The 27219-nt window shown below is 38.2% G+C and overlaps 1 protein-coding gene across 1 annotated transcript; it reads left to right on the top strand.

The window, feature by feature from the left end:
- The first annotated feature begins 2139 nt into the window (after positions 1-2139).
- LOC143559972 (uncharacterized) lies at positions 2140-27219 on the top strand. The gene is made up of 5 exons (XM_077048384.1): positions 2140-2419; positions 2708-3213; positions 7920-8309; positions 8416-8891; positions 27180-27219. The coding sequence occupies exons 1-5, from the start codon at positions 2140-2142 to the stop codon at positions 27217-27219; spliced, it is 1692 nt and encodes a 563-aa protein (XP_076904499.1).

The raw sequence follows: 27219 nt of genomic DNA, 5'->3' as shown, positions 1-27219 counted from the left end.
GGGATTTTCCAATATATATGAAACTAATGGGCTTATAACAATTGAATATGAAAGTAACGAAGCGTGGGAGTAAGGATCCGTACCTTTAACGATCCAAGGCAATAATAACTTGTTCACGAGCGTTCTAGTTATCTACATATGAGTTATATGTATTTGTTAGAGTAATATTTAAATTGTTTAAATTGTTGGTATATTTAGTTGAGTTAGCTTTGTATGTAATAATATTATATTTTAAATTAATATAAATCCTAACAAGATAAATAATCTTTGACTTATTTTGATTGTTAAACTAGTTCATATTTAATTAACAAACATAGCGTATATTAATAAGTTTTCAAAACTGAAATTGATTCTTGTTTAATAACTTACCCAGAAGCATTATTATTAGAGTTAAAAGTTTAACGAGAATATAATCTTTTAACTTGTGGAAATAAACTGATGTCATATTTCAAGAAAAAGGTTTTATATTCCTTTATATGTTAGTAACTATAAATATTTGGTGAATCAACTTAAATACTTCAAAGGTTTTAATATATATATAAAAGAGAGGGTCCAAGGGATGGGTTTCGAACCCCTAACCTAGTGTTTTAATAGGTTTTGTGTTAAACCATTTTAACTAGACTTAGATTTGATAAAGTGATGAAATAATAATTTGATAAAGTAAACCTTGCTATGCTCCTTCTTCTTCAATGGTTCGCCGAAAAAAAAGTACCGGTTAGCCGGAAATTCGTTTTGAGCTCTACGGTTTCCTGAACGTGACAAAGTGACCGGATATTACCAATAAGGTTTAGATAGTTAAAGATAGTAACAAAGTTGTGTTACCTTATGTTTAACGTTAGTGATAAAAGAAAGTTTCTCGGTTAAAGTTGCTTCCGTTGTGATGTCGCGAGGTGGTTCAGAGGTGGCAGGGGTTGGCTATGGAGCGGAGATGGTAAACAAAGCAATTATTTTGGTGTTTCGGTTCACTCTGGTTTACCGGAAAATTTGTAGGTTGGCTGAAAACTTGTTTTAGATTCTACGAGAGGTGGAGACGTAACCGAAAGTTAGTTACTAACAAAGTGAAGATAGGTAGTATGGTTGTTATGTTGGTATTTTAGTTTGTTTTTGGCTTAGGAAATTTTTGATGGAAATATTTTTGAACTGTGATGTTGAAAGCTATCAAACCCAACTCTTAAATAACTATTCTTTCTTGGTGGCCAAGGTGAAGAGATGAGATACCTTCTAAATTTCAATGGTCCACGTTTATCTTCTAATTTGTCTACACGTGCTCTACTTTTATTAAATTACTTTTTTGTTGTTTATCCCTTACAATAAAAGTAAGGATAGAAATGGGTGGTAAATCTGAATGACAATTACATAAAACTTGGGGGTCAACGTCACCTTTACTAGATGAACCTATTTTCATTCATTTTCATTTTTGTTTTCCTTCACTTATATTTCAATCGTATCTATATGTTACCACACTTAGTAGTTGTTGTTGTTGTTATTATTATTATTATTATTTTATTTTTTTTATATTTTTTTTTGGTCATTACAGATGACTTATTAGATTAGCTTCAAGGAGCTAGTTGGTTCTCGAGGATCGTCCTTCGGTCGGAGTATCATCAGATGAAAATTCGGGAGCAAGATATCCCTAAGAACGCTTTCCACACTCGCTATGGACCTTATGAATTCCTCGTGATGTCTTTCGGTTTGACCAATGCACCGGCAGCGTTCATGGATCTTGTGAACTTGGTGTGTAGGCCGATACTTGACCGTTTTGTTATTGTTTTCATTGATGACATTCTCATATATTCCAAAGTCGAAATTGATCACGCTCGTCACCTCACTGAAGTTTTGGATGCTTTGGGAGGAAACAAGTTATACGGGAAATTTTCTAAGCGACTCTTTCTGGTTACGCGAGGTTCAATCCTTGGGTCATGTTATTAACCCAACTGGCATCTTGGTAGATCCAGCAAAGGTGGAAGCCATAAATAAGGGGGAATCTCCTAAGTTACCATTTGAAATTCGTAGCTTTCTGAAACTGTCGGCGGTCGTGTTTGCGCTTAAGTATGGAAACCGTATTTACATGTTATTCCTTGTGTCATTTGCATCGATCATAGGAGTTTAAAGTAATTCTTCGAGCAAAAGGAAGTAAGTATGCAGCAACGTCGGTGGTTAGAATTGGTTAAGGATTATGATCTTGAGTTTATGTACCATCACGGTAAGGCTAACGTGGTGGCCGACACTATGAACCGGAAGGGGAGGCCGAAAATCATCAGTGTGAAATCTTATCTGCTTATTCTCAAGCCTGATATTTTGCAGCAGATAGACAATGTTCAGAGTGAGGCATTGCAGGTGGAATGGATTATATCGGAACATATGAGGGGTCAAGAAAAGTTGTTGGAAGTCATTGGCGACGGGGTGAAGTATAATGATTGTCAGTCCGAGAGGGCCATACAAACTCTCAAGGATATGTTGCGGGCTTGTGTTATCAACTTTGGTGGTAGTTGGGATTATCATTTGCCATTTGGTTCGAATTTTCTTACACCAACAATTACCACACCACTATTGGGATACCACCGTTTGAGATGTTGTACGTGCGTAGGTGTAGTACTCCTGTCTGTTGGGGCTCCATTGTTCATAAACAATGGGTAGTTTAGAGATGGTTAACGCTGCGACAATAAAAATAAAAAAAATAAATTGATAGATTAAGGCTTTTATGAAGGTCGCTTAGACCGGAAAAAGTCCTATGCGAATAAAAGGGGAAGGCCTATTGTGTTCGAGGCCGGGGATCGGGTTATGTTAAAGGTTTCTCCTTGGAAAGGTATCATTCGCTTTCATAAGCGGGGGAAACTTAGTCCGAGATTCTTAGGTCCGTTCCGTATCTTGTCCCGTGATGGGGAGGTAGATTATAGACTGGATTTACCTGACGAGCTTGCTGGGATTCATCCTACATTCCATGTGTCATATCTAAGGAAATGTTTGGCAGACAAGAAGGCCCGAGTGCCTCTTGGGGTCATTGAAATCGACAGTAAGCTGAGTTATATTGAGGAGTCTATCGCCATTCTTGACCGACAGGAAAGGCGTTTGAGGAATGAGGTGGTTTGTCAGGTGAAGGTGCAGTGGGAGAACCGTGAGGGTTCCGAGGCTACTTGGGAACCCGAGGATGATTTGATGACGCTCTACAAGCAGCAGTTCCTGTCTTGGCCGGATTCGGGGATGAATCCCATTGTAAGGAGGGTAGACTTGTAACGCCCGTAAATTTCGTTAATTGGCTCGATCGTTTATAAATGTTTGTTTAAAATCCGGGGTTTCATCTTTCTACTTCAGAGCCTTGTAATGAGTTTTGAAAGTCCATTTATCCATCAATTTGCTCAAAAAATCACCTCTAATCCCTTCAAGGCTAGTTTTGTATGTAACACCCGCTAAATTTCGTTTAACGGCATGCATGTTGTTGAGTTTGTATACTAATCGGGATCAATCTAGCATTCTTCAGGGACTTCCTAGCCATTCTTGTAAGTCATATTAATTAACTTTCGGTCCAAAATATTACGTTTTACAAGTTTGAGAGCCTATGTGTAACATTTTAATGTAATAAGCCCTAACCGTGTCTACCTTCCTTCCCTCCCTCCTACGTATGATCGGAGCAAGAGAGAAACCCCACAATGGTTTTTTTTATTTTTCCAGCCATTCTATGGAGCCAAACTGCAACTCAAGGTTAGTATTACATCAAGGATCGTCTTTTTCACCATTAAAACCTTTTATTGAACCCTAAAGATGTCATAAACATGTTAGGGTTTGAGTTTTGATTAAAACAGTTGCTGACAGATTCGTACTCGTTTATTGTTTGGCCTGTTACTCGATGAAAATTGATTTTTTTTATCGATTCTTGATTCCATGATATTCTACTTTGAGTCTAGCTTCCAGAAAGATATAATTTGTAATTTTTGGATGAGATTTAAATGGCTTTTATAATTTTATAAAAGCGCGTGTCAAAGCTGATGCAGGGTGACGGATTCTGATCTGTCATCCCGACATCATAACTCTTTTTTGACAAGTCTAAATTGGTTGATTCCACTTCTAAAAGTTCCCATTTTGAGTTAGGATCCCAATACAATTGAAATCATTTAATTTGGTTTGGTATTGATTTTTAAACAAATAAAACACTTTTGCTGCGCACTCAAATAGTTGCACGTACCTTTCTGTGCTGGAGGAATTTTTATGATTTTTGTGTGTATTGGAAAAATATAACAGAAATATTTTTAAAATCCTAAGACAATTATCAAACTCTGTTAAAAATTTCATAATTTATTTCTATGGTTTTCCTATGTAATAAAATACATCTTTGCATGCTAAAATCTGCATGTTATACTAGCTATTGATCGATACTTTCGTTTTAGGCTTAACCAGTGGCTGTCCTTTTGAACACTTTCGGGGCTGTTTTGATTGAGATTCTTGCTCCATAATCTTCTTAGGTATGTCCAATGTAACATACTTTAAAATCGTGTGCATTGGTGTTCGTTTGATTGGTCAACTAGTGGTAGATTGAAGGCTAATGTTTGGTTGTCTAGAATAGTGAATTGTTGCGTTTAACATGAGGTTTGAAGTGATTAACAACCAATTCAGTTCGGGTAGCTTCGGTTTGATATACGGGCTGTTGGAAAATTATTTGTTTTAGTATTGGGGCTGAATTGGTTGTCGGTTACTCAAATGGGTAGGTACAACGCGAATTCGCGTTTATTTGATAGTTGGTGCGTTGTGCTTGCGAGTTACCGACCCATCCAACTCGTGTAGTGTCATATGGGCTAGTAGGCTGTGATTTTATCAAATTTGCCCACACGTGGCTGAGTTGGATGTTAAGTTCCTAAACAACTCTTAAACGCGCATATTCGTCTCACCTAGCACTTCCGAGGGCAATTTGGGAATTCTTTATTTCTGGGACTATCTAGGGGTGATTTTGGTAAATATAAGGCCCCGGGGACTGTTGTAATGGAAATTGGTAAGGATGAGGCGTAGGTAACTCAAACCATGTTAGAACACCTCGTAGGACAAACGAGTCCATTTGGTATCGTTAGTAATTATTGTGTATAATCCGACAGCCGTGTGAGTTGTGGAAATTATTAGGAATTCTCTAGCTCGTGGTGCTTGTGTGCCTCATATCAGGTGAGTTCATGATGCTCCTTTTTACTCTTTTCAAGTTTTGGGCTAGCATACACACCTAATTGATTTTGATTGATAAACCGTTTAAATGATTTTGCATAGGCATACTTGGATTATGGTATATCAAAGAGATGACATTTATGTATGTATACACATGTGTTACCTTATGACCCACAGGCTTCCTTGCAGTATGGTATTTCTTGGAATAATATATACGTATGTTTACGCATGTGTTACTTTATGGCCTATGATTAGTGATGCTAATTAGTTATTATTAACTAAGGATGTTTGCGTATGCCTACTTTGTGTTAGCATACGGTGGGTGGTGATCTTGGCCGGGCCAAACTATACTACTCAGGTTCTAAAATCTTGTGGCGGGCCCTAGAAAGCCCGTAAGGGGGAAGGCCCGTGTGGCATGATCACCATCGGATGGAATGTTGCATGCATGATGATCTTGGCCGAGCCAAAGTATACTACTCAGGTTCTAAAATCCTGTGGCAGGCCCTGGAAAGCCCGTCAGGGGGCAGCTCGTGGGGCATTATCATCATAATGGGTCCCTAAAATCCCGTATCACGTGCTTGGGTCGTACGAGTGTTCGACCTTGATGTTATTTTTTAGATGTTATGCATAGGGATATATGTGTGTGTGTGTGTGTGTGTGTGTGTGTGTGTGTGTGTGTGTGTTAATATGGCTACTTATCATTTCCCAATTGCCTATTTGTTCATATCCCGTATTATATTTAAACTCTTGGAATGATTTGTATAAATGTCGTTTATTAAAACTTGAACTCATTCAGCTCAAGCTGACTTTCTGTGTATGTTAGTTGGAGTTTCAGGTTAAGGACTCGAGATTACTGCTTGGACGTGCTGGAGACTACTCGGACGGTTGAAGGCGTTCCTAGTCAGAAATTTTGAAATAAAACAGACATTTTGTTTACATTTGATTTTTAGGCACTTGTACCCGGGTTGGGATTTTGGATATTTAACCTTTACTGCTACTTATTGTTTGGAACCTTTTCCCAGGTTTTGGGCATTTTTAATATTCATGAATTTCCACTGTTAATTTACTCTGAATTGGTTTTTAATAAAACGAATTATTTGTGGTTTTAAATTTTTGGGAAATTTTGGATATGATTACTAGATGTAGGATTCCCGGGAAGCGGGGTCTTACAAGTTGGTATCAGAGCCTTGGTTCGAGAGATCCGAGCATTCCCGAATGCTTGGACTCGAACTGTAAAAGAAAAGACTAGAAATGCCAACCGCGAGTAGCTGCACGCCAAGAGGTAATTTTAATTGTTTAGTCATTCTTATAAGTTTATAATTTCATTATGTGTATAATTGCTTACGTGTTAGATGGTATGCTAATATGGTTAGGGGCAGAGGTGCTTAGGACGGACGGATAAAGTAAACAAGTAATAACACTTGATCAACGTTATTAGTAGTTTGTCGTTACCTTTCATGTTCTAAATGTTACTTGTGCTTGACTGTGTTAGGGTTTCGTCTTTGTAGGGATAGGATATGGCTAATGCTTGTGTCGTTAGCGTTAAAGTTTATCTCATTCCTTAAATTCTTCTATTCATTTCCCATCCTCTCGAACGCTTTGCGTGTAATTGTTTAGCTGAGGCGTAGCATGATGTCACTCTGGGCTCCTTTTTACTTGACCGCTTAAATTCCTCGCTTCTTCAAGAACGTATGTGCAATAGTTTAGCCAAGTAGTAGCGTAATATTATCCCAAGTACCATTTTACTTGTTGAATTACGGGCTTCGGTTTTGTTTGACTCGGGTGCTAGTAGGGGTTTTGTGTCTTCCACTCTTTGTTCAGCGTTAAATAAATCACCCAAGCGTGTAAATGATATATTTGAGATTGAGGTCGCGGTAGGAAGTTCTGTTCTGTGTCTAAAGCTATTCAAGGCTGTTTTATTGAGTTGTCTTGGTATAGATTTTCGTTGCGGCAGTATTGAAAGCCGCGGGGCTGTTACGATGTGGAGCTTGGGTTGGATTGGCTTGCTAGCGTGGACGCTCGGATTACCTGTGGTCAGAACTTGTGTATTGACTACCGTTAATCAAATAAACTTACCGTGAAAAATAAGTACCCTCTACCAAGGATCGATGACTTATTAGATCAGCTTCACCGAGCTAGTTAGTTCTCGAGGATCGACCTTAGGTCGGAGTATCATCAGATGAAAATTCGGGAGCAAGATAACCCTAAGGCTGCTTTCCGCACTCGCTATGAACCTTATGAATTCCTCGTGATGTCTTTCGGTTTGACCAATGCACCGGCAGCGTTCGTGGATCTTGTGAACCGGGTGTGTAGGCCGATCTTGACCGTTCTGTTATTGTTTTCATCGTTGACATTCTCATGTATTCCAAAAGCGAAATCGATCACGCTCGTCACCTCACTGAAGTTTTGGATGCTTTGGGAGGAAACAAGTTATACGGGAAATTTTCTAAGCACTCTTTTTGGGTACGAGAGGTTCAATCCTTGGGTCATGTTATTAACCCAAATGGCATCTTGGTAGATCCTGCAAATGTGGAAGCCATAAATAAGTGGGAATCTCCTAACTTACCATCTGAAATTCGTAGCTTTCTGAAACTGTCGATGGTCATGTTTGCGCTTAAGTATGGAAACCGTATCTACATGTTATTCCTTGTGTCATTTGCATCGATCATAGGAGTTTAAAGTAATTCTTCGAGCAAAAGGAAGTAAATATGCAGCAACGTCGGTGGTTAGAATTAATTAAGAATTATGATCTTGAGTTTATGTTCCATCACGGTAAGGCTAACGTGGTGGCCGACGCGTTGAACCGGAAGGAGAGGCCGAAAACCATCAGTATGAAATCTTATCTGCTTATTCTGAAACCTGATATTTTGCAGCAGATAGCCAACATTCAGAGTGAGGCATTGCAGGTGGAATGGATTATGTCGGAACATATGTGGGGTCAAGAAAAGTTGCTGGAAGTCATTGGCGACGGGGCGAAGTATAATGATTGCCAATCCGAGAGGGCCATAAAATCTCTCGATGATATATTGCGGGCTTGTGTTATCGACTTTTGTGGTAGTTGGGATTATCATTTGCCATTGGTTGAATTTTCTTATACCAACAATTACCACGCCACTATTGGGATACCACTGTTTGAGATGTTGTACGGGCGTAGGTGTAGGACTTCTGTCTGTTGGGGCTCCATTGGTCGAAACCAATTAGGTAGTTTAGAGATGGTTAAGGCTGCGACAAAAAAAATAAAAAATAAATTGATAGATTAAGGCTTTTATGAAGGTCGCTCAGGACCGGCAAAAGTCCTATGCGAATAAAAGGGGAAGGCCTATTGTGTTCGAGGCCGGCGATCGGGTTATGTTAAAGTTTTCTCCTTGGAAAGGTATCATTAGCTTTCATAAGCGGGGGAAACTTAGTCCGAGATTCTTAAGTTCGTTTCGTATCTTGTCCCGTGATGGGGAGGTAGCTTATAGACTGGATTTACCTGACGAGCTTGCTGGGATTCATCCTAACTTCCATGTGTCGCATCTAAGGAAATGTTTGGCAGACAAGAAGGCCCGAGTGCCTCTTGGGGTCATTGAACTCGACAGTAAGCTGAGTTATATTGAGGAGTCTATTGCCATTCTTGACCGACAGGAAAGGCGTTTGAGGAATGAGGTGGTTAGTCACGTGAAGGTGCAGTGGGGGCACCGTGAGGGTTCCGAGGCTACTTGGGAACCCGAGGATGATATGATGGAGCTCTACAAGCAGCAGTTCCTGTGTGGGCGGGATTCGGGGACGAATCCCATTGTAAGGAGGGTAGACTTGTAACGCCCGTAAATTTCGTTAATCGGCTTGATCGTTTATAAATGTTTGTTTAAAAGCCGGGGTTTCATCTTTCTAAGTCAGAGCCTTGTAATACGTTTTGAAAGTCCATTTATCCATCGCTTTGCTCAAAACATCACCTCTTATTCCTTGAAGGCTAGTTTATTATGTAACTCCCGCTAACTTTCGTTTAACGGCATGCACATTGTTGAGTTTGTATACTAATCGGGATCGATCTGGCATTCTTCAAGGAGTTCCTAGGCATTCTTGTAAGTAATATTAATTAACTTTCGGTCCAAAATATTACGTTTTACAATTTTGAGGGCCTATGTGTAACATTTTAATGTAATAAGTCCTAACCTTGTCTCCCTCCCTCCCTCCTACATACGATCGGAGCAAGAGAGAAACCCCACCATGTTTTTTTTATTTTTCCAGCCATTCTATGGAGCCAAACTCCAATTCAAGGTTAGTATTACATCAAGGATCATCTTTTTCACCATTAAAACCATTTATTGAACCCTAGAGACGTCATAAACATGTTAGGGTTTGAGTTTTGATTAAAACAGTTGCTGACAGATTCGTACTCGTTTATTGTTTGGCCTGTAACTCAATGAAAATTGATTATTTTTATCAATTATTGATTCCATGATATTCTAATTTGAGTCTAGCTTCCAGAAAGGTATAATTTGTAATTTTTGGACGAGATTTGAATGCTTTTTATGATTTTATAAAAGCGTGTGTCAAAGATGATGCGGGGTGACGGATTCTGGTCTGTCTTCCCGACATCATAAATCTTTTTTGACAAGTCCAAATTGGTTGATTCCACTAATGAAAGTTCACATTTGATTTAGTATCCCAATACAATTGGAATCGTTTAATTTGGTTTGGTATTGATTTTTAAACAAATAAAACACTTTTGTTGCGCACTGAAATAGCTGCAGGTACCTTTCTGTGCTGGAGGAATTTTTATGATTTTTTTGTGCATTGGAAAAATATAAAAAAAATATTTTTAAAAGCAAATGACATTTATCAAACTCTGGTAAAAATTTCATAATTTATTTCTATGGTTTTCCTATATAATAAAATACATCTTTGCATGCTAAAATCTGCATGTTGTACTAGTTATTGATCGATACTTCCGTTTTAGGCTTAACCGGTGGCTGTCCTTTTGACCACTTTCGGGGCTGTTTTGATTGATATTATTGCTCCATAATCTTCTTAGGTATGTCCAATGTAACATACTTTAAAATCGTGTGTATTGGTGTTCATTTGCTTGGTCAACTAGTGGTAGATTGAAAGCTAGTGTTCGGTTGTCTAGAATAGTGAATTGTTGCGTTTAACGCGAGGTTTGAAGTGATTAACAACCAATTCAGTTAGGGTAGCTTCGGTTTGATATATGGGCTCTTGAAAATTATTTTTTTAGTATTGGGGCTTGTAGGTTCCCAACCGGATCTACACGAGATATCGCGTTCTACGTAGGTGCGGAATCCCTACGTAAGACGTTACGAGTATAGAAAACGATACGAGCTAACACACGATACGATAATCAAACACACGTTGTATTCCAACCGTAAACACGTGATACTATGATCACTGAATACAAACTCTCTGACTCGAATACACGAAACACTAAACTGAATTCTTAATCTCAGCCGTAACCTAGCTGAATATATAGGCGACAACTTCGCCTGGTAAGTTCAGGCGAAGTTGTTCCTAACTTCGCTTGTTCCACAAGTTCGCCTATAACTAGCGAACTTGTGATAACTTCGCTTACATACAAAACTCAAATCTAACTAACACGATTACAGACACTCGACACTGAACTACTGGCATCATGCACCAACAGACTCCCCCTTGGCAGTAGCTTCATCTCTTTAGCTTCAAACACGTGTCTTGTAATCTTCAACACTCTTATCTTCATCTTTAAGCATGCACTCCTTCTCGAACACAAACCGATACTATTCTTTGATATTTCCTCGCTTCGTCTTTCCAAGCAGGAATATAAAATATCTTCTTTTCATTCAACACCTGCAAATCAGCTTGCGACAAATTTACTAGATGCATCGGATCGTACACTCTAAGCAGCTCTTGTTCATCTTCGTCTTCCATCAATGCCTCAGCTGTCTCACAATCTACATACCACCATTTCAGGTCTTTAAGCACATCCTTGGGCATTAGTTTCATCGGCACTTCTTTCAAACACCGGATCGGTTTATACTTCATAATCATCCAAGGCTTTCCATCTGCTCTCAAACCTCTATCCTTGTCTTCAACAAGTTTTCCCTTTTGTGGTTTCAACAGCTCAAATTTCTTCTCTTTTATACTCTCTTTCCACACAATTTTCCCAATAACTCTAGCCATATTATCATCACTTCGGTTAATCAACCCCAATCTGGCTAAGTCTTTCCCTTCACATTCTGGAAGTGTATTCAACGATCTTAACAGTCTTTTGAAATACTGAATACCGTCATATCTCTTAACCACGAAGAGCCTCAACTGCTCATCATATATCCAGCAAATAATCCCTTTCTTCGCTTCAGCATAACCTTTAATGTTGTAACTCTTTATAAACATTGTAGGAACTGCTGGTTTCTTCGTTTTGACAAACCACTGAGCATAGCCTTCTTACCATCTAGGCTGCTCTTCCCATTCAGATTCATCACTTGCCATCTCTTTACTCATATCTGCTTTCTCAACATCTGGAATGTCATGCTCAATATTTTCCTCAACTATCTCTCCCTCTTCTATCTCTGTATCAATCACAATCTCTTCACCAATCTTCTCTATCTCTTCACTCGGTAATACATCATCTTTACCAACCAACTCATCATCCATCTCCTCTACTTCCACTACCACCACATCATCACCACCAGCTGCAGTTGTCGACTCCCCCTGAGTTGTGGAAGTTCCAAGAGCTTGATCAGTTCTTGGCAACTCACCACCTGCACCTTTCGATGCATTGGGATCATCGTCTCTATCATTTCGTCTCTTGGTCCTCAACTCATCGCCTTTACAGCTCGTCTCCCCCTGAGATGCCAAGAACTCCTTGAAAGCATCTATGATTTTTCCATGTTCTACCAGCAGGGACGACTGCATCTGATTCTCTGCAACTAGGCGTTGAATAGCCTGGGTCTGGATAAGATTAATCCTTGACTGCTCTGCCATGACCCGTTCAAGTGCTGCTATTCGTTCAGAGTCTGATAGGGTTGCATCGAAATCGAACCTCATATGTGATATATCTTGAGTGTACTGAGGAGGGATTTCCGATGTCACCGGGACCTCAGAAGTAGAAATAGACGTAACCGCAGGTGGTATCGTCACCAATAACCCTGCAGTGGCCACAACAGTCGACTCGATAAATTGTGCCACGACCTCCGTTGGAGTAACAGTCGGAGGCGGCAACGAAACGATCTCAGGAGCCAAAAGTTGGTAAGTAGTGGGTGGGAGGCCAAATGTAGATGAGGTAGCCACCACGGGAACAACCGTAGCGCTTGGCCTTGTAACCTGTAGTGATGAGGGAACCATTGTCATACCGGATAGTGCTGGTGGAGTGAAACGTACCACCCTAGAGCTCTCACCGGCTCCCGATCATGCACCTATCCGTTCCCTTCTTGACCTCCGGATCAACTGTTGTACCTATTCCTCATAGTCTGACTCGCTGTCATCATCAGTTCTCTTTCTCTTCCCATGAGTCCGTTCATGTGTAACTAAAATCCTTCTTGCCTCATCAGAACCTGCCACCGTAGCAGCTGTCCTAGTAACATTCACACCCGAAGCACGTTCAACCGGGACCTGTACATTCTCTTCTGGATCAACCCTTTCCATGTCAAAAAATCCCTGACCGCCAAACGCTGCGTCAAGGTCAACGTTTTCCTCCGGTGACACAACAGGAGCAGCAGGTATAGCTTGAGGTGCTCCTGCCTGTTGTGGTGCCGGGTCCCTAAACTCGTCCCCACGAGCAGGCACATACCCCGGGTTGATCAAGTTCCCAAAAAGTGAAGTATGCCGAGGACGGAGCTCAGGTTTGCTCCTCGCACTCGAAGATCTGCATTGGGCGAATATTCTTTTGTTCACACTCTCTACATATCTGATTGGACGGCGCTGAGGTAGCGTAGGAGCAACATGATTCAAGATCATTTGAAGGAATCTTGGATACATGATGAATCTCTCACGCGCCATCGCCCTTCTCTGACGATCAATCTCATAGAAGACCATCTGACTAAAGCTGTATCGCTTGTTGTAAGTCAGAGCAGTCATCGCCGACTGCATGGTCGCACCCATGCCATCAGTGCCCGCCTTTCTCCCTGACATGCATACAATCATGACATGCATGAGAAAGCGCCACTGGTCAAGCAAAAACCCTTTCCTTCTCTGCGTATCCCCCAAGGGACCAGGGTATCCCATCCTCAAAAACGCTCCATCACGGAAAGGAGCTACAAACTCTGTCGGGTCATCCCTTGTCTCATTTCCAAACCGTAAAGCCGCCCGGATTTGTTCAGAAGAGAACTGAACAATCTGATTGTTGACTGTTGCGCGCATCACCGGGGGTTCGACTCTACAGTCATATTCCACAGTCTGCCAAAAATCCTCAATGTTGGGCAAGGATATCGGTAGACTTGTTGTAATCGCGTGGAATATCCGCGAGCGTAACAGAAACGTGATGATTTCGCGGAAATCATCAACTCCGCTCGCCTCCGGGTCTAATGTTATATACATGTTGTGACCCGGGAAGAACTGTCTCTGGTTATCACCTCCGTCATCACCGCCTGCACCACCTGCTCCAGCAACAGCAGCCATATCTGCAACAAACAGGCTAAGTTAGATAAACGTCAAAGCGAATCACAAGTTCGCCTGTTACCATGAGCGAAGTTGTGATCTCTTCTGTATAGGCGAAGTTAAAGGTGGGGCGAAGTTGGGAAACAAGTTCTCTTCAACTTGAACTTCGTCTGATAACTGTTAAGTAAAATGGTCCAGGCGAAGTTAATGATAACTTCGCCTAACCACAACATCGCCTCATAAACTGTTTCAAAATATATAATCAGGCGAAGTTAAACCTCAGGCGAAGTTACGGATAACTTCACCTAAACTGTAACTTCGCTGAATTTGAATCGGCAACAGTTATAATCGAACGACGTGTAGATTATGAAATTGGAGATCGAGGACTCCGTAACACATGATTTTATGAAGTTTTAGACGTTCAAGTAGTTTACGAACACGTGAAAACAAGTTTGAAATCGGGTGTTTAAGGTTTCGAAAGACGAGGTCGAGAATCGAGTCGAAACGACCGATGATTAACCTCAAAAACATTGATTATACGAAACTAGAAACCTTACACACCTTTAATCACGGGTTGGAATCGAAATAAGAACACAGATGATTGAGATCGATAAGTTCGCTAAGGTTTCGGAGGATAAGTTCGCTGAGGTTTGAAAATAATGAGCAATTTGACCTTTAAATTCCTTTATATAGGGTCACAGATGTACCGGCGAAGTTAAGGATAACTTCGCCTATCAGGAAAGTCAGAGTCAGGAAAACCCGGAGGTTGCTCAACATACACAACCTCGTCGACTTTACCGTTTAGGAACGCACTCTTCACATCCAACTGAAAGACCTTCATCTCCTTATGAGTAGCAAATGCCAAAAACAGCCGAATGGCTTCCAATCTTGCCACAGGAGCAAACTCCTCATTGTAATCAATCCCCTCTTGCTGATTAAAGCCTTTAACAACCAGCCTCGCCTTGTTCCTGATAACAATCCCTTTCTCATCTCTCTTACATTTGAAGACCCATTTCGTGCCTATCGCAAGCACATTCTTCGGTTTTTCAACCAAATTCCATACTTCCATTTTCTTAAACTGAGCTAACTCTTCTTGCATGGCTTCGACCCACGAGCTGTCCTTAAGAGCCATTTGATAGTTCTTTGGTTCAATCTGGCTGATGAAGCAGGTGTACAAGCATTCGTTGATAATGCCCGTGTCTTTAATGCATGTGAAAACACAGGTGTGCTCATTCAAGCTTTTTCTTGTTTGTACACCGGCGGACAGATCACCTATCACGTTCTCCAAAGGATGATCTTTGTGAATTCTCGTAGTCGGAACCGAACTGACATTCAGATTATCTTCCAAGTTTGAAGATAGCTCATCAATGGGTGATTGATGTTGAGAGTGAAACGGATTGATGAATTCCTCTTCAGTAGAGGCAGCAGGGGTATTGACAGCATTTGACGAGGAAGGCTGACATTCATCTTACTGTGGTCGTTGCACCAAAGTGTCTTCCTCATCGCATATCATCTTCGTAGCAATTCTTTCCTCAACTTCTGCAAAATCCAGATAAGGTATGTTAAAAGATTTAAAAAGTCTATCATAGTCGAAAACCCCAGCGGGTCCCGTGCTTGGTTTTGGTGATTTGTAACTTGTGATATCAGTGTTACACACCACCTCAACCTTGTTGGTCGATGTATTAAAGACCCGTCTGTTGGGAGTCCCCACAACGTATCCGACTAAGATTCCTTCGTCGGCTACTTCACCAAATTTAGAATTGGTCTTTAATATCGAACACGGGGACCCGAATGGTTCAAGACCACTCAAGTTGGGCTTTCTCCCATGCATAAGTTCATAACAGGTTTTATTTAATCTTTTAACAGTTAACACTCTATTAAGGATATAATAGGCTGTTGCAACAGCTTCAGCCCAGAACACCACGGGAAGTTTCGAATCAGCCAGCATCGTTCTGGCTCCTTCAATTAAGGTTCTGTTCTTCCTCTCAGCCACTCCATTTTGTTGCGGTGTATACGGTGCGCTGTATTGGTGTTCTATCCCCTTCTGTAAGCAGAAGATCTCCATCTCATAGTTCTTGAACTCAGTTCCATTGTCACTCCTGATGAATTTAACCCGTTTCCCCATGATATTCTCAACCTTGGTAATCAAATTCTTTACCATCTGCACTGTTTCATCCTTTGACTTCAGGAAATATACCCAGGAATATCGAGAGAAATCATCAGTGATCACCAAGCAGTAAGATGTTCCTCCTAGACTTTTTACATTCACGGGACCGAAGAGATCCATGTGAAGTAATTCTAGGGTACTGACAATTGAATTGACCTTCTTGGTGAGATGGGATTTCTTGTGTTGCTTTCCCTTTTTGCATGATAAGCATTTGTCTTCAAAGTTGAAATTCTTCAAGGGAACACCCAGAACAAGCCCATTTTTGACAAGGTAGTTCATTTTCCGAAGATGAATATGCCCCATTCTCCTATGCCACAACTCGGACTCCGATTCAGTTGCTTTTGACAGAAGACACGATTCTTCTGTGGCCATCTCAGTCGACCTCATATCCATGATATACGTATTCTTCACTCTTGGAGCCTTCATAACGATCCAATTCTCTGGTATCTTGAAACCAGGATATAGCACGATCGCCTCATTCTTTGTAAAATGTACGGTGTACTCTTTGTCATAGATCTGCGAAACACTCAGCAGATTGTGCTTCAGTTCTTCAACAAAATTTACTTTCTCCAAAGTCATCTTTCCATTCGACACCTTCCCTATTCCTGTAATCCTACCACCGCTCTCTCCTGCGAAACTCACTCTTCCTCCTTGAACAGGTTTCCAGTCGTGTAACAATTTCTTGTTACCTGTCATGTGCCGGGAACAGCCGCTATCCACAACCCATTGATTGTTAGCAGCCATGTTCAACTGTTCCTGCACGATTAAAGCAGATGATTAAAATCTGGGGACCCAAGACCGATTGGTCTTGGGTCGATACATTCCGTACCTTGGCTGTCCAAAGTTAGTATCATAATAATTTCTGTGAGTCCTAACAGGATACCTTCTTGTGGATTGTCTATGAGGCCATCCAAACCATCGAGAATTAAATGAATTATTACTTATGGTTTGATTGTCAGCAGTGAAAAATTGAGATCTTTTTTTTTGAAAACCTGAATTAGACCAATTTCTGAATTTTGATGGGTTTTCAGTTTTAACATTTCCGTTAGTTCTATTATCAGTTCTCGAAGGCCTCACATCTCTGAATCTCTGCTTCAGAGGGCAATCAGCAACTAGGTGTCCCAATTGATTACATCTGAAACAACTCATGTGTTCAACTTTCTTATCAAAAGTTGTCTTAGATGTTGAGGCTGTATTACTGCCCGTTTGTCTCACATATGGTGGGACATACGGGTTTAGTGGAGACTTCTTTTCAGGTGTTTTATTTTTCTCTCCACTTTTTGGTAACACTTCCTCTTGTTTTGTCTCACTCGACTCAGATGACTTGTCCGAGTTTGATGAGACAGGACTCGGAGCAGAAATCTTAACACTAGTAACAGGCTTACTTGTTTCGCCTTTACTAACTTCTGATTCTTTAATCGTTACTTTAACCGGAACTGTCTGATCATAGTCAACATCGACAGATTTCTTATTACTAGGGTCATAAGTGTAATTATGATTGAAAGGTGGTGGAACTTCATGATAACCAATTCCTCCCCTTTTTGGGGAACCTTGATCACTAACGAGGTGATCAAGTATAGCGGAGGAATTTCTGAATTGCTCAAGTTTCCTGTTAAGTTCCACCATTTTCACCTGGTGATCAGCTATCTGTTTATCCCTTTCAGCTATTAGTTTGGTTTTCTCTTCTAGTACTTCATAGCTAAGATCAATCACTTGAATTTTTTCAGCAAGCTTTGCTTTAAGACTTTTAATATCTTTCTCACTAGCTTTAATTTTTACTTTGTAACTATTTTCTCTAGCTTTAGTGAAATGATGATCTTCTTTTAAAGTTTTAAATTGCGCATCCAAACTAACAAACTGATCAGTTATAGTTGTCAGTTGTTCAGACAGATGTTCACACTTAGTACAAGGGAGTTCGGTACTTACCTCAGAGAGCTGGTCTGCCACATCTGCCATGTAAGCTTCATTTTCGCCAGTTCCCTTCTCACTATCTGCAGTTTCGATGTTTGCCAAATTGGCCTGTTCAAATACTTCTTCAACATGCAGATTCCAGTTGTACTCCTCATTCTGTCTGGAAATCATGGCTCTATAGTCATTACCACTACCACTCTGCTGTGTAGATCTGTTTTGACTGCGTTCTACACGTTCATTTTTGCACTCTTTTGCAAAGTGGCCATTCTGCTGACAGTTGTAACAGCGAACCTTCGACTTATCAAACCCTGGCCTCTCACCAACAAACTTCCTACCAGTCTTCTTCATGAACCTCTTAACCCTTCTGACAATCATAGCCATCTGCCACTGCAGATCCATCTCCTCCAGATCATCAGCATCGATCTGATCATAGTCTTCATCCAAAATTGCAGGATCAACAATCTTACCCTGAATGTAATTCTCATACGAAGCAATAAAAGATGCATAGAGAGCAAACTGCTGTTCAGCAGATTTAACACTCATGGGCATCTTCGAGTAGTTGTTGTTTGAAACACTTGGGGAAAAACTACTCTTGGTCGCTTGAGGTTGAGAAGCATTTGATCCTCCAGCTACAAAGCACACATCACCGTTCATGTTGAGAGATACGTGTCCTTCATGTGTTGAGCTAGCGCCTGACTCTCCCTTAGAGTAATAAGCAGATGATTCAGTTTTCGAACTTGATCCTGAATTAACCTTTGCACCATACATACCCGGATCTTGAACCTGATCGGTAGGTGTCTCCTTCCGTACCATGTTCAGTTCAAACGTTCTTAGCTTGTTAACTGCTGTCTCCAGGTCATAGTCAGCAAAGTCTTTGTCTTCTCTCATCAACACAGTATACATCTCCCATTTCGGTGGGAGAGCATCAAGAAGCTTTTCAACAATCTCATCTTTTTTGTAAACAATTGAATAGTTGCTGAGTTCAGTCATCAGATGATAATATCTAGTGATGATATCATCAAGTGATTCATTCTTCAGATACTTGAAGACCGAGAATTGGGTTTTTAGAAGTTTAATCTTCGATGCACGAATTCCCACATTGCCCTCAAACCGGTTTTCAAGCGCTTCCCAAAGCTCTCTGGCAGTTTTATACTTTCTGAAAGTGTGCAGAATCTCTTGTGGAAGAGCCATTGTAATTGCTGCATGAGCTTTGCTTTCGGCCTCATACATTTTCTTCTCTTCTTCTTCCATCTCTTTGTATTTCTTGATCTGATCACGACCCTCATACTCAGCAGTAGGTGGAATGTAACCATCTTGTATGCACACTCACATCTTAGCATCTTGGTACTTGACATATTGTTCAAAACGATCTTTCCACGCTACATAATCGGTTTTCTTAAGCATCTTCGGTGCCTTTGTAGCCGAACCCGCTTCCACTTCCATCTTAACTAGTTCCGTAATGTTTATTGAAGACATCTTTCACGAAACCCAAAGAAACTCGAAAAATAAAAAATTTTATTTTAAACAGTACTGTAGGCGAAGTTGTGGATAACTTCGCTTAGGTCTGAACTTCGCTGATTCTGAACTTCGCTTCCTTTTTAAATTCGCCTGATTCGGCGAAGTTGTGAATAACTTTGCTTGAGGTAAGCGAACTTGAGAGGTAGGCGAAGTTATGGGTAACTTCGCTTGAAATAAGCGAACTTGAGAAGGTAGGCGAAGTTGTGGATAACTTCGCTTAACGTTATATCTTCGCTGAAACCCTACGAACAGTGACGGCAACTTCGCCTGATGAACACGATGAATATGCAGGTTTTATTTCTGGATTTAACGAGGTTTGTGAAGGTGTTATGGGTTGTTTATGATTGTAGGAGACTAGGAGGTGAGTATAACACAAAAACTCAGAAAACTCGTCCCGCGAATAGTCGAACGGAACGATTTCTACACCCGCGTGATAATCCCGAACCACACAATCGAGCAAAAGCTCTGATACCAATTGTAGGTCTTCGAGTGCGAGGAGCAAACCTGAGCTCCGTCCTCGAGTCAGAGTCAATTCGAAGTTGAGGAGCAAACCTGAAAAGAAGTTTAGTTTTTCAGATGTAATCAATTGGGACACCTAGTTGCTGATTTGTAACTTGCGAAGTGTCTGATTAAGTAGTAATTAACTTGCGAAGTTAATTACTACTTAAGTTTAGTTTGTAACTTAAGTTTAGTTTAGTTTTACTGATTAAGTAGTAATTACTCTTCGATCTTAGACTCTGCTTCCCGTTCACCTTCTTGCGTATTTGCTCCTTAAAAGACCGCCATGTGTCAACTTAAGTAGTAATTAAGTTGATTACATCTGAAAAACTAAACTTGCGAAGTTCTTTTCAGGTTTGCTACTTAAGTGTCTGATTAAGCTGAATTGGTTGTCGGTTACTCAAATGGGTCGGTACAACGCGAATTCGCGTTTATTTGATAGTTGGTGCGTTGTGCTTGCGAGTTACCGACCCATCCAACTCGTGTAGTGTCGTGTGGGCTAGTAGGCTGTGATTTTATCAAATTTGGCCCAACAGGGCTGAGTTGGATGTTAAGTTCCTAAACAACTCTTAAACGCGCATATTTGTCTCACATAGCACTTCTGCAGGAAATTTGGGAATTCTTTATTTCCAGGACTATCTAAGGGTGATCTTGGTAAATATAAGGCCCCGGAGGCTGTTGTAATTGAAATTGGTAAGGATGAGGCGCAGGTAACTCAAACCATGTTAGAACACCTCGTTGGAAAAACGAGTCCATTCGGTATCGTTAGCAATTATTGTGTATAATCCGACAGGTGTGTGAGTTGTGGAAATTATTAGGAATTCTCTAGCTAGTGGTGCTTGTGTGCCTCTTGTCAGGTGAGTTCATGATGCCCCTTTTTACTCTTTTCAAGTTTTGGGCTAGCATACACACCTAATAAGCCTTTTTGAATAAGCTTCAAGAGAATGATTCGGAGTTCTTGCAAAGTGGAACCAAGGCCTTTTTTGAATAAGCCAATTCATTTGTGATAAACCGTTTAAATGATTTTGCATAGGCATACTTGGATTATGGTATATCTTGGGATGACATTTATGTATGTATACACATGTGTTACCTTATGGCCCATAGGCTTACTTGCAGTAGGGTATTTCTTGGAATAATATATACGTATGTTTACGCATGTGTTACTTTATGGCCTATGATTAGTGATGTTAATTAGTTATTATTAACTAAGGATGTTTGCGTATGCCTACTTTGTGTTTGCATATGGTGGGTGGTGATCTTGGCCGGGCCAAACTATACTACTCAGGTTCTAAAATCCTGTGGCGGGCCCTGGAAAGCCCGTAAGGGGGGAGGCTCGTGTGGCATGATCACCATCGGATGGAGTGTTGTGTGCATGATTATCTTAGCCGGGCCAAACTATACTACTCTGGTTCTAAAATCCTGTGGCAGGCCCTGGAAAGCCCATAAGGGGGCGGCTCTTGTGGCATTATCATCATAATGGGTCCCTAAAATCCCGTATCAAATGCTTGGGTCGTACGAGTGTTCGACCTTGATGTTATTATTTGGATGTTATGCATAGGGATATATATATATGTGTGTGTGTGTGTGTGTGTGTGTGTGTGTGTGGCTACTTATCATTTACCCGTTGCCTATTTGTTCATATCCTGTATTAAATTTAAACTCTTGGAATGATTTGTATAAATGTCATTTATTAAAACTTGAACTCACTCAGCTCAAGCTGACTTTGTGTGCATGTTAGTTGGAGTTTCTGTTTAGGGACTCGAGATCACTGCTTGGACGTGCTGGAGACTACTCGGATGGTTGAAGGCGTTCCTAGTCAGAGATTTTGAAATAAAACAGACATTTTGTTTACATTTGATTTTTTGGGCACTTGTACCCGGGTTGGGATTTTGGATACTTAACCTTTACCGCTACTTATTGTTTGGAACCTTTTCCCAGGTTTTGGGCATTTTTAATACTCGTTGTTAATTTACTCTGAAATGGTTTTTAATAAAACGAATTATTTGTGGTTTTAAATTTTTGGGAAATTTTGGATATGATTCTAGCTGTAGGATTCCCGGGAAGCGGGGTCTTACAAATTAATGCTCATTATTGCCAATTATTGTCATATTATCCTTCTTGTAACTACATAAAGAAGTGATTGAGATTGCATAAGACACATACTCACCCCATATACACTCTTTTGTACTCATTGCAGCGATCAAACACTTCCACATTTGTACTCACTAAATTTTGCTTATTAAAATTAAGGTAGTGATTGAGGTTTTTTGACGGAGTTCCTCTAAGGATCACGGTTTTTTTCCTCGCTTAATCGTTGTGTCACTTGCAACATTTATTCATTTATTACATTTACCTCATCAAGCATCATACCTCTCATACAAAGTTTTGTTTACTTGATTATCCTTGTGTAATTTTTGACAAAAATATGTAACATACGCACACAAAACCTCATATTTATAACATCGAATCCTCAACCACAATTCACCTACATGTGTTTATGTGTAATTGCTCATTATTGATTTGTGCTTATATGAGTGTATTTATTTTATGTTTTGTTGGCTCTTCTGCGTTCTCATCTTCATCCCCATAGTATGATCATGCACCCGGTTCAAGTATCTTGGCTTATGTCAAGTAGAACGGACCTTATTTGTTAAATGTTTCATTAATTGTTGTAATTTCCACATCTACGTGAGAATTGTGTTTTGTGTGTGTGTGTGTAAGTAAATGTTAAAATACAAAGGAATACATAAATGAGAAGTGTGAGAAAGAGTTGTGGCCACACAAAAAACTCCTCAACAAAAAATTTGAAAAAAATAATAAAAAAATCATAACTCAAAATAAATAAATAAATTTAAAAACTCAAATGCTTCCTTCGTCATACTCGTTCCGAAAAAACGATGAAAAGGCATAATGATGAAAATGAAAAAAAGACACAATTATAACTAAAAAAAGACACAATAGATCGAAAAATATAAGACAATGCCAAATAAAATATAACACAATGTTGAGTAATATAACACAATATAAAAAAAGAACATAATGTCAAGGAAAAACGAAACAATCAATGAAAAAAATAAACAGAAAACACAATGATAAATAAAAATACACAATGATCTTTTGCCCTCAACATTGTGTCTTTTTTTAAGCGATGAAAACAGTGGAAACATTTTTGTGCTTTCACTTTTTTTCTTTTTTTATTAAATTTTGAGTTAAAATTCTTTTTATTATTTTTTTTTTTGAGTGTTTTTTTTGTCTGGCTATAAATCATTCTCATTTTTATCCCTATTTGTAGAATAACTTGACCCTATATATGTATGTGTGTGTGTTTGTGTTAAATATATTATTGTTATTATGATTATCAACTTTTAAAATAGATTAGCTTCTTTCTCAAGATTTTCTATTCTATAAATATTCCATTGTATTTTACATCTATCAACAATACAATTATCTCTTTCTCTCTACAGATCTTTATTCATATGCTATTTGGCTAGTTTCACAATACGTAATCAGCACAAGTTCGCTCGTTATTTTTTTATTCGGTTTCACTTTGCATCCCAATAAACCACCAAGTAAACAAAGAAACAAGCCCTTGTGCAGTCCCAATACACTACCAGGAAGCATTTGTTGTCTTGTCTCTAATTTATTTATTTAGTTATTTATTTTTCTTTCTTATTTTTATTCTAATTTGAATTTAAGTATTTAACAAATTTGAAACACTACTTCTTCTAAAAAGCATGTGTCGATGGTTATCTCCACTTTCCGTAACACTACTTGTAGCTCTGAAGATCCAGAAAACAATCCAAATCAAGTGAGCGATCAAATAACGATGTGTGAACCATAGGCTGTCATCAAAAGCTAGCAATACCCAACGCCAACGCTTGTTATTATCTTTTGAGGTAACTTCAATTTTTATTTCATGTAGCATAATTGTATTTCTGTGAACTTGATTTTGGTTCTTACAATTAATTGCTAGGAGATTAACTATTCCGTGAAATATGTTAAACATAAATATCAAGAGTGGATTTTAAATATCTACAACTAGAATTACGGTTATTATAACTTTAAATTATAATTTTAATATTTGTCTTCTCATGGTTTGGATGGAGTCACTATTTTGATATTACTTATAAATAAGCTAAATTAAAAAGAAACTCTTAATGACTAAATATATCTAACAAGGATCAGGAACAGAGAGTTTCCGTAGTAGAAATTATTCGAACAAGTGTTGTGACTCATCTTTGTTTTATTTGTTCGTCCTCTCGTAAAAGTTTAAAGTTATTGTTTAAGTTTTATACATGTTGATGCTCATAAATCGAGTGATAAATGGAGAATATTACAAATTCGTAAGTAGATGAAAGAGTTATAACATTCATCTCTCCTCAATTACTATCAACAATATTTAAAGGTATCTATCATCTTTATTTTAATTAATTTTATTATCATCTATTATATTTATAGATATTTAACATGATATTTAACATCTATATGTTTATATTTGAAATTCATTAAGATATATGGTTTGTATGAAACTTGAATACATAAGTTTTCTTGTGACAAAAAGATAATATATTACAAAAACCATAAGTTTATTGCTTCAAAATTTGTATTTTGTTTTAAATGAATAGAATTGTAGCTCCATGAGAGATAACGAATTATTTTTTTAATCTTTCTATTATTCAAAAAAATAAATGTAGAGATTTGAGTGACCAATTATAAAGTAATTAAGTGATCTTTTATTTACTTTATTTGTATGCTTATATGTTTTGAGTTATTACCTATTTATAATATTTCATTCTTTAGAACGAATGATAGAAACAAATACATAAAAAATTACTTACTAGAAGAACTGCACATAAGTGTTAAAGTGCAGTTGAGAACTAAATATATCTCTGTATATGAATTTATGTACTCTTTGTTCTTTATGATATGATATATTGTATTATATATTATTTATACATAAAACAAGTAAACCAAAACTTTGGTTTATTAGTACTCTCATTAAAGAATATAACTATGCTCAGATATAACATCTCATATGTCATACTCCCTAAATCTTATTATATATTCACTAAAACGTGTAAGATTTTAAAATCAATAAATCTTACATGAATGGATCATGTGACTATTTCTCAATCGTTGTTATGTGAAGAAAATATTATATATGAGGAAAATTGAATTAGACAATTTTTTCACCCTCAAGTATGCTTTCGAAGTAGCAATATGAAGTGTTTAATATGATTTCATATTCTTGAGTCTAAGAAAATAATCAAACCATGAAACTGTCTTGGTTTATTCCATTCTCTAAAATGAGTGTGACTATATATTGATTGTTGTGATCATGGACATAACAGCGAAGATTGTATGAATGATCATATTCATGATAGTAATGAGATTCACCACCTGGAGTGGCAAAGGGATTGGTCATATATGAGAACAAAATATGAAAATATAAAAGTGATATAACTTGATCGTTTTAAAATGATGATACATTGTTTTCTCGTATTTTCTGTATTATATTAAACATATATAATACATATACAATCATAAACAAGATGTTTATAGATCTTGATTATCTAATGGCATGACCACTTAAACCACACCAATTCAATGATGTGAAATACAGTGAAGAACCAGGAGATTCTTCATGATAATTAAACATTCAAATTTTGCTCTCAATGGAAATTACTTATGTACCAACTAAAGTATGGTGCAAATTTCTTAAATAATATGGAAATAATTAAAGGATATGAATATCCTAACATGATATCATTTAGTGTTTAAAATCGATGCATAGTATAAATGGTTATCAAAGTCATAACTTAAAGTTTGTGTGATTTGTGGCTTAGCTAATAAGATAATAAACACATTATTCCAGATTATCATATTTATTTGGGTAACTACACTGAATTTAATTCCTAAGTTATCAGTTAATTGAAATAAGTGTTCAATTTTATACAGTATGTTCACACACAAATTGCTTTCGTTGAGACAGTTATTGAACGTCTTCAATTGATTTCAAAGAAAGTGATTATGAGAGCAACAATTCATGTTTGTATTGAGTACATGCATTTGCATGTAGTAACATTAATTCACATCAAGAAAGGAAGTTATAATACTTCCTCCTCTTTACATATGGTTTCAGTCAGAACCGAGTGCTTCCCAACAAGGATTTTTATTGTGGGGTATATATAGAAATTGATCCACCACAACACACAAAGATAGGAACTAAAAGGAGGTTGGGAACATCTATATATATATATATATTTACATATATATATATATATACACATACACACACACACACACACACATATATATATATTAGGTACGTATGTATTATTAAATACAGAGCCATTAATGAGAGAGATATTTTATGGCACATTAGTTTTCATTATAAGTAAATTAGCATTCCCTACATTATGGGGAGATAAAAAAGTAGTTGGAAAAAGAAAAGAACTAGAATGAATTATTATTGATCCTCAAACTAAATTATTTGAACCAGAAGTTCAAATAATTCATTTGCAAAGATTATTGAATAAATTACCACATGTCCATTGACCTAAATAGAGTGACTAACTAAGTCATATAAATCAATTGCTTATCCTCAAATTAATATTAACGTCCTAAAAGGACGATTACATATTGGTAATAAGTATATATCACACCTAAAGCGTGGCAGACCAGTTGATTTCAAAGGTAAAATTTCCTCGAAAATAGGAGCAAGTAATAAAGACGGTCAAGTCGATGTAAAGTAAAAGGTCTAGACACATTAGACATGATGGTTCTAGAAGAACCTCAAGTACATTAAAATAAAGAGCTCTTAATAAATTATATTTTATCATCTCTACAAGATATATGGAATCGAAATAAAGTCAACGTTGTTATATATAATAGCGCTGGAAATGATGAGGATCAATATTTAAGATCCACCTATAAATGATTGGCCAAATTGAAAAATGCGAGTAAGGCTGAGTTAAACACTCAAATGAAACGAAAAGTTTTCAGGCCGGTAGTTCATACAATTGAAATTGTAAAATATGTTGGATAGAAACGGGTTTTTTTATGTGAATCGTGAAAAAATCAAATTAAGTGATATAAGGCAGAAGGGGTGACTCAAGAATTTTGCGAAGACCAGTGATTGATTTTGAGGAGACATATTCTCTAGTGGTGGAGGCAACAACTTTCCAATACCTTAATGGTCTGGTAATCCAAAGAGGGAATTGATCAGCGTCTAATAAATGTTGTAATTCAGTTGATACTGGAAGTTTACATGAAAGTATCTGAAGGATTTGAAATAAGTTCCTAGAACAGTATGACTCATCATACCCAAATTTGAATACACTGTGATTATTTTATATGTTAAATATAGCTCGAATTCTGAAGAGTTCCTAAGGCACATGAATGCTTAA

Source organism: Bidens hawaiensis, unplaced genomic scaffold, assembly GCF_021521415.1.
Source record: "Bidens hawaiensis isolate Kalapana, Puna unplaced genomic scaffold, B.hawaiensis_p1.1 tig00020146_1, whole genome shotgun sequence".
Taxonomy (NCBI): Eukaryota; Viridiplantae; Streptophyta; class Magnoliopsida; order Asterales; family Asteraceae; genus Bidens; species Bidens hawaiensis.
The sequence above is the reverse complement of the archived record's forward strand: the minus strand, read 5'-3'. Positions and strand labels throughout refer to the sequence as shown.

Bases quoted from the DNA above. Each gene is read 5' to 3' on its own strand.
- LOC143559972 (XM_077048384.1), top strand. From the start codon at position 2,140: ATGCAGCAACGTCGGTGGTTAGAATTGGTTAAGGATTATGATCTTGAG. The intron at 2,420-2,707 runs GTCAGTCCGAGA...GCTTTTATGAAG, and splicing joins CGGGGTGAAGTATAATGATT to GTCGCTTAGACCGGAAAAAG. The intron at 8,310-8,415 runs GTCTGTTGGGGC...GCTTTTATGAAG, and splicing joins GGCGTAGGTGTAGGACTTCT to GTCGCTCAGGACCGGCAAAA.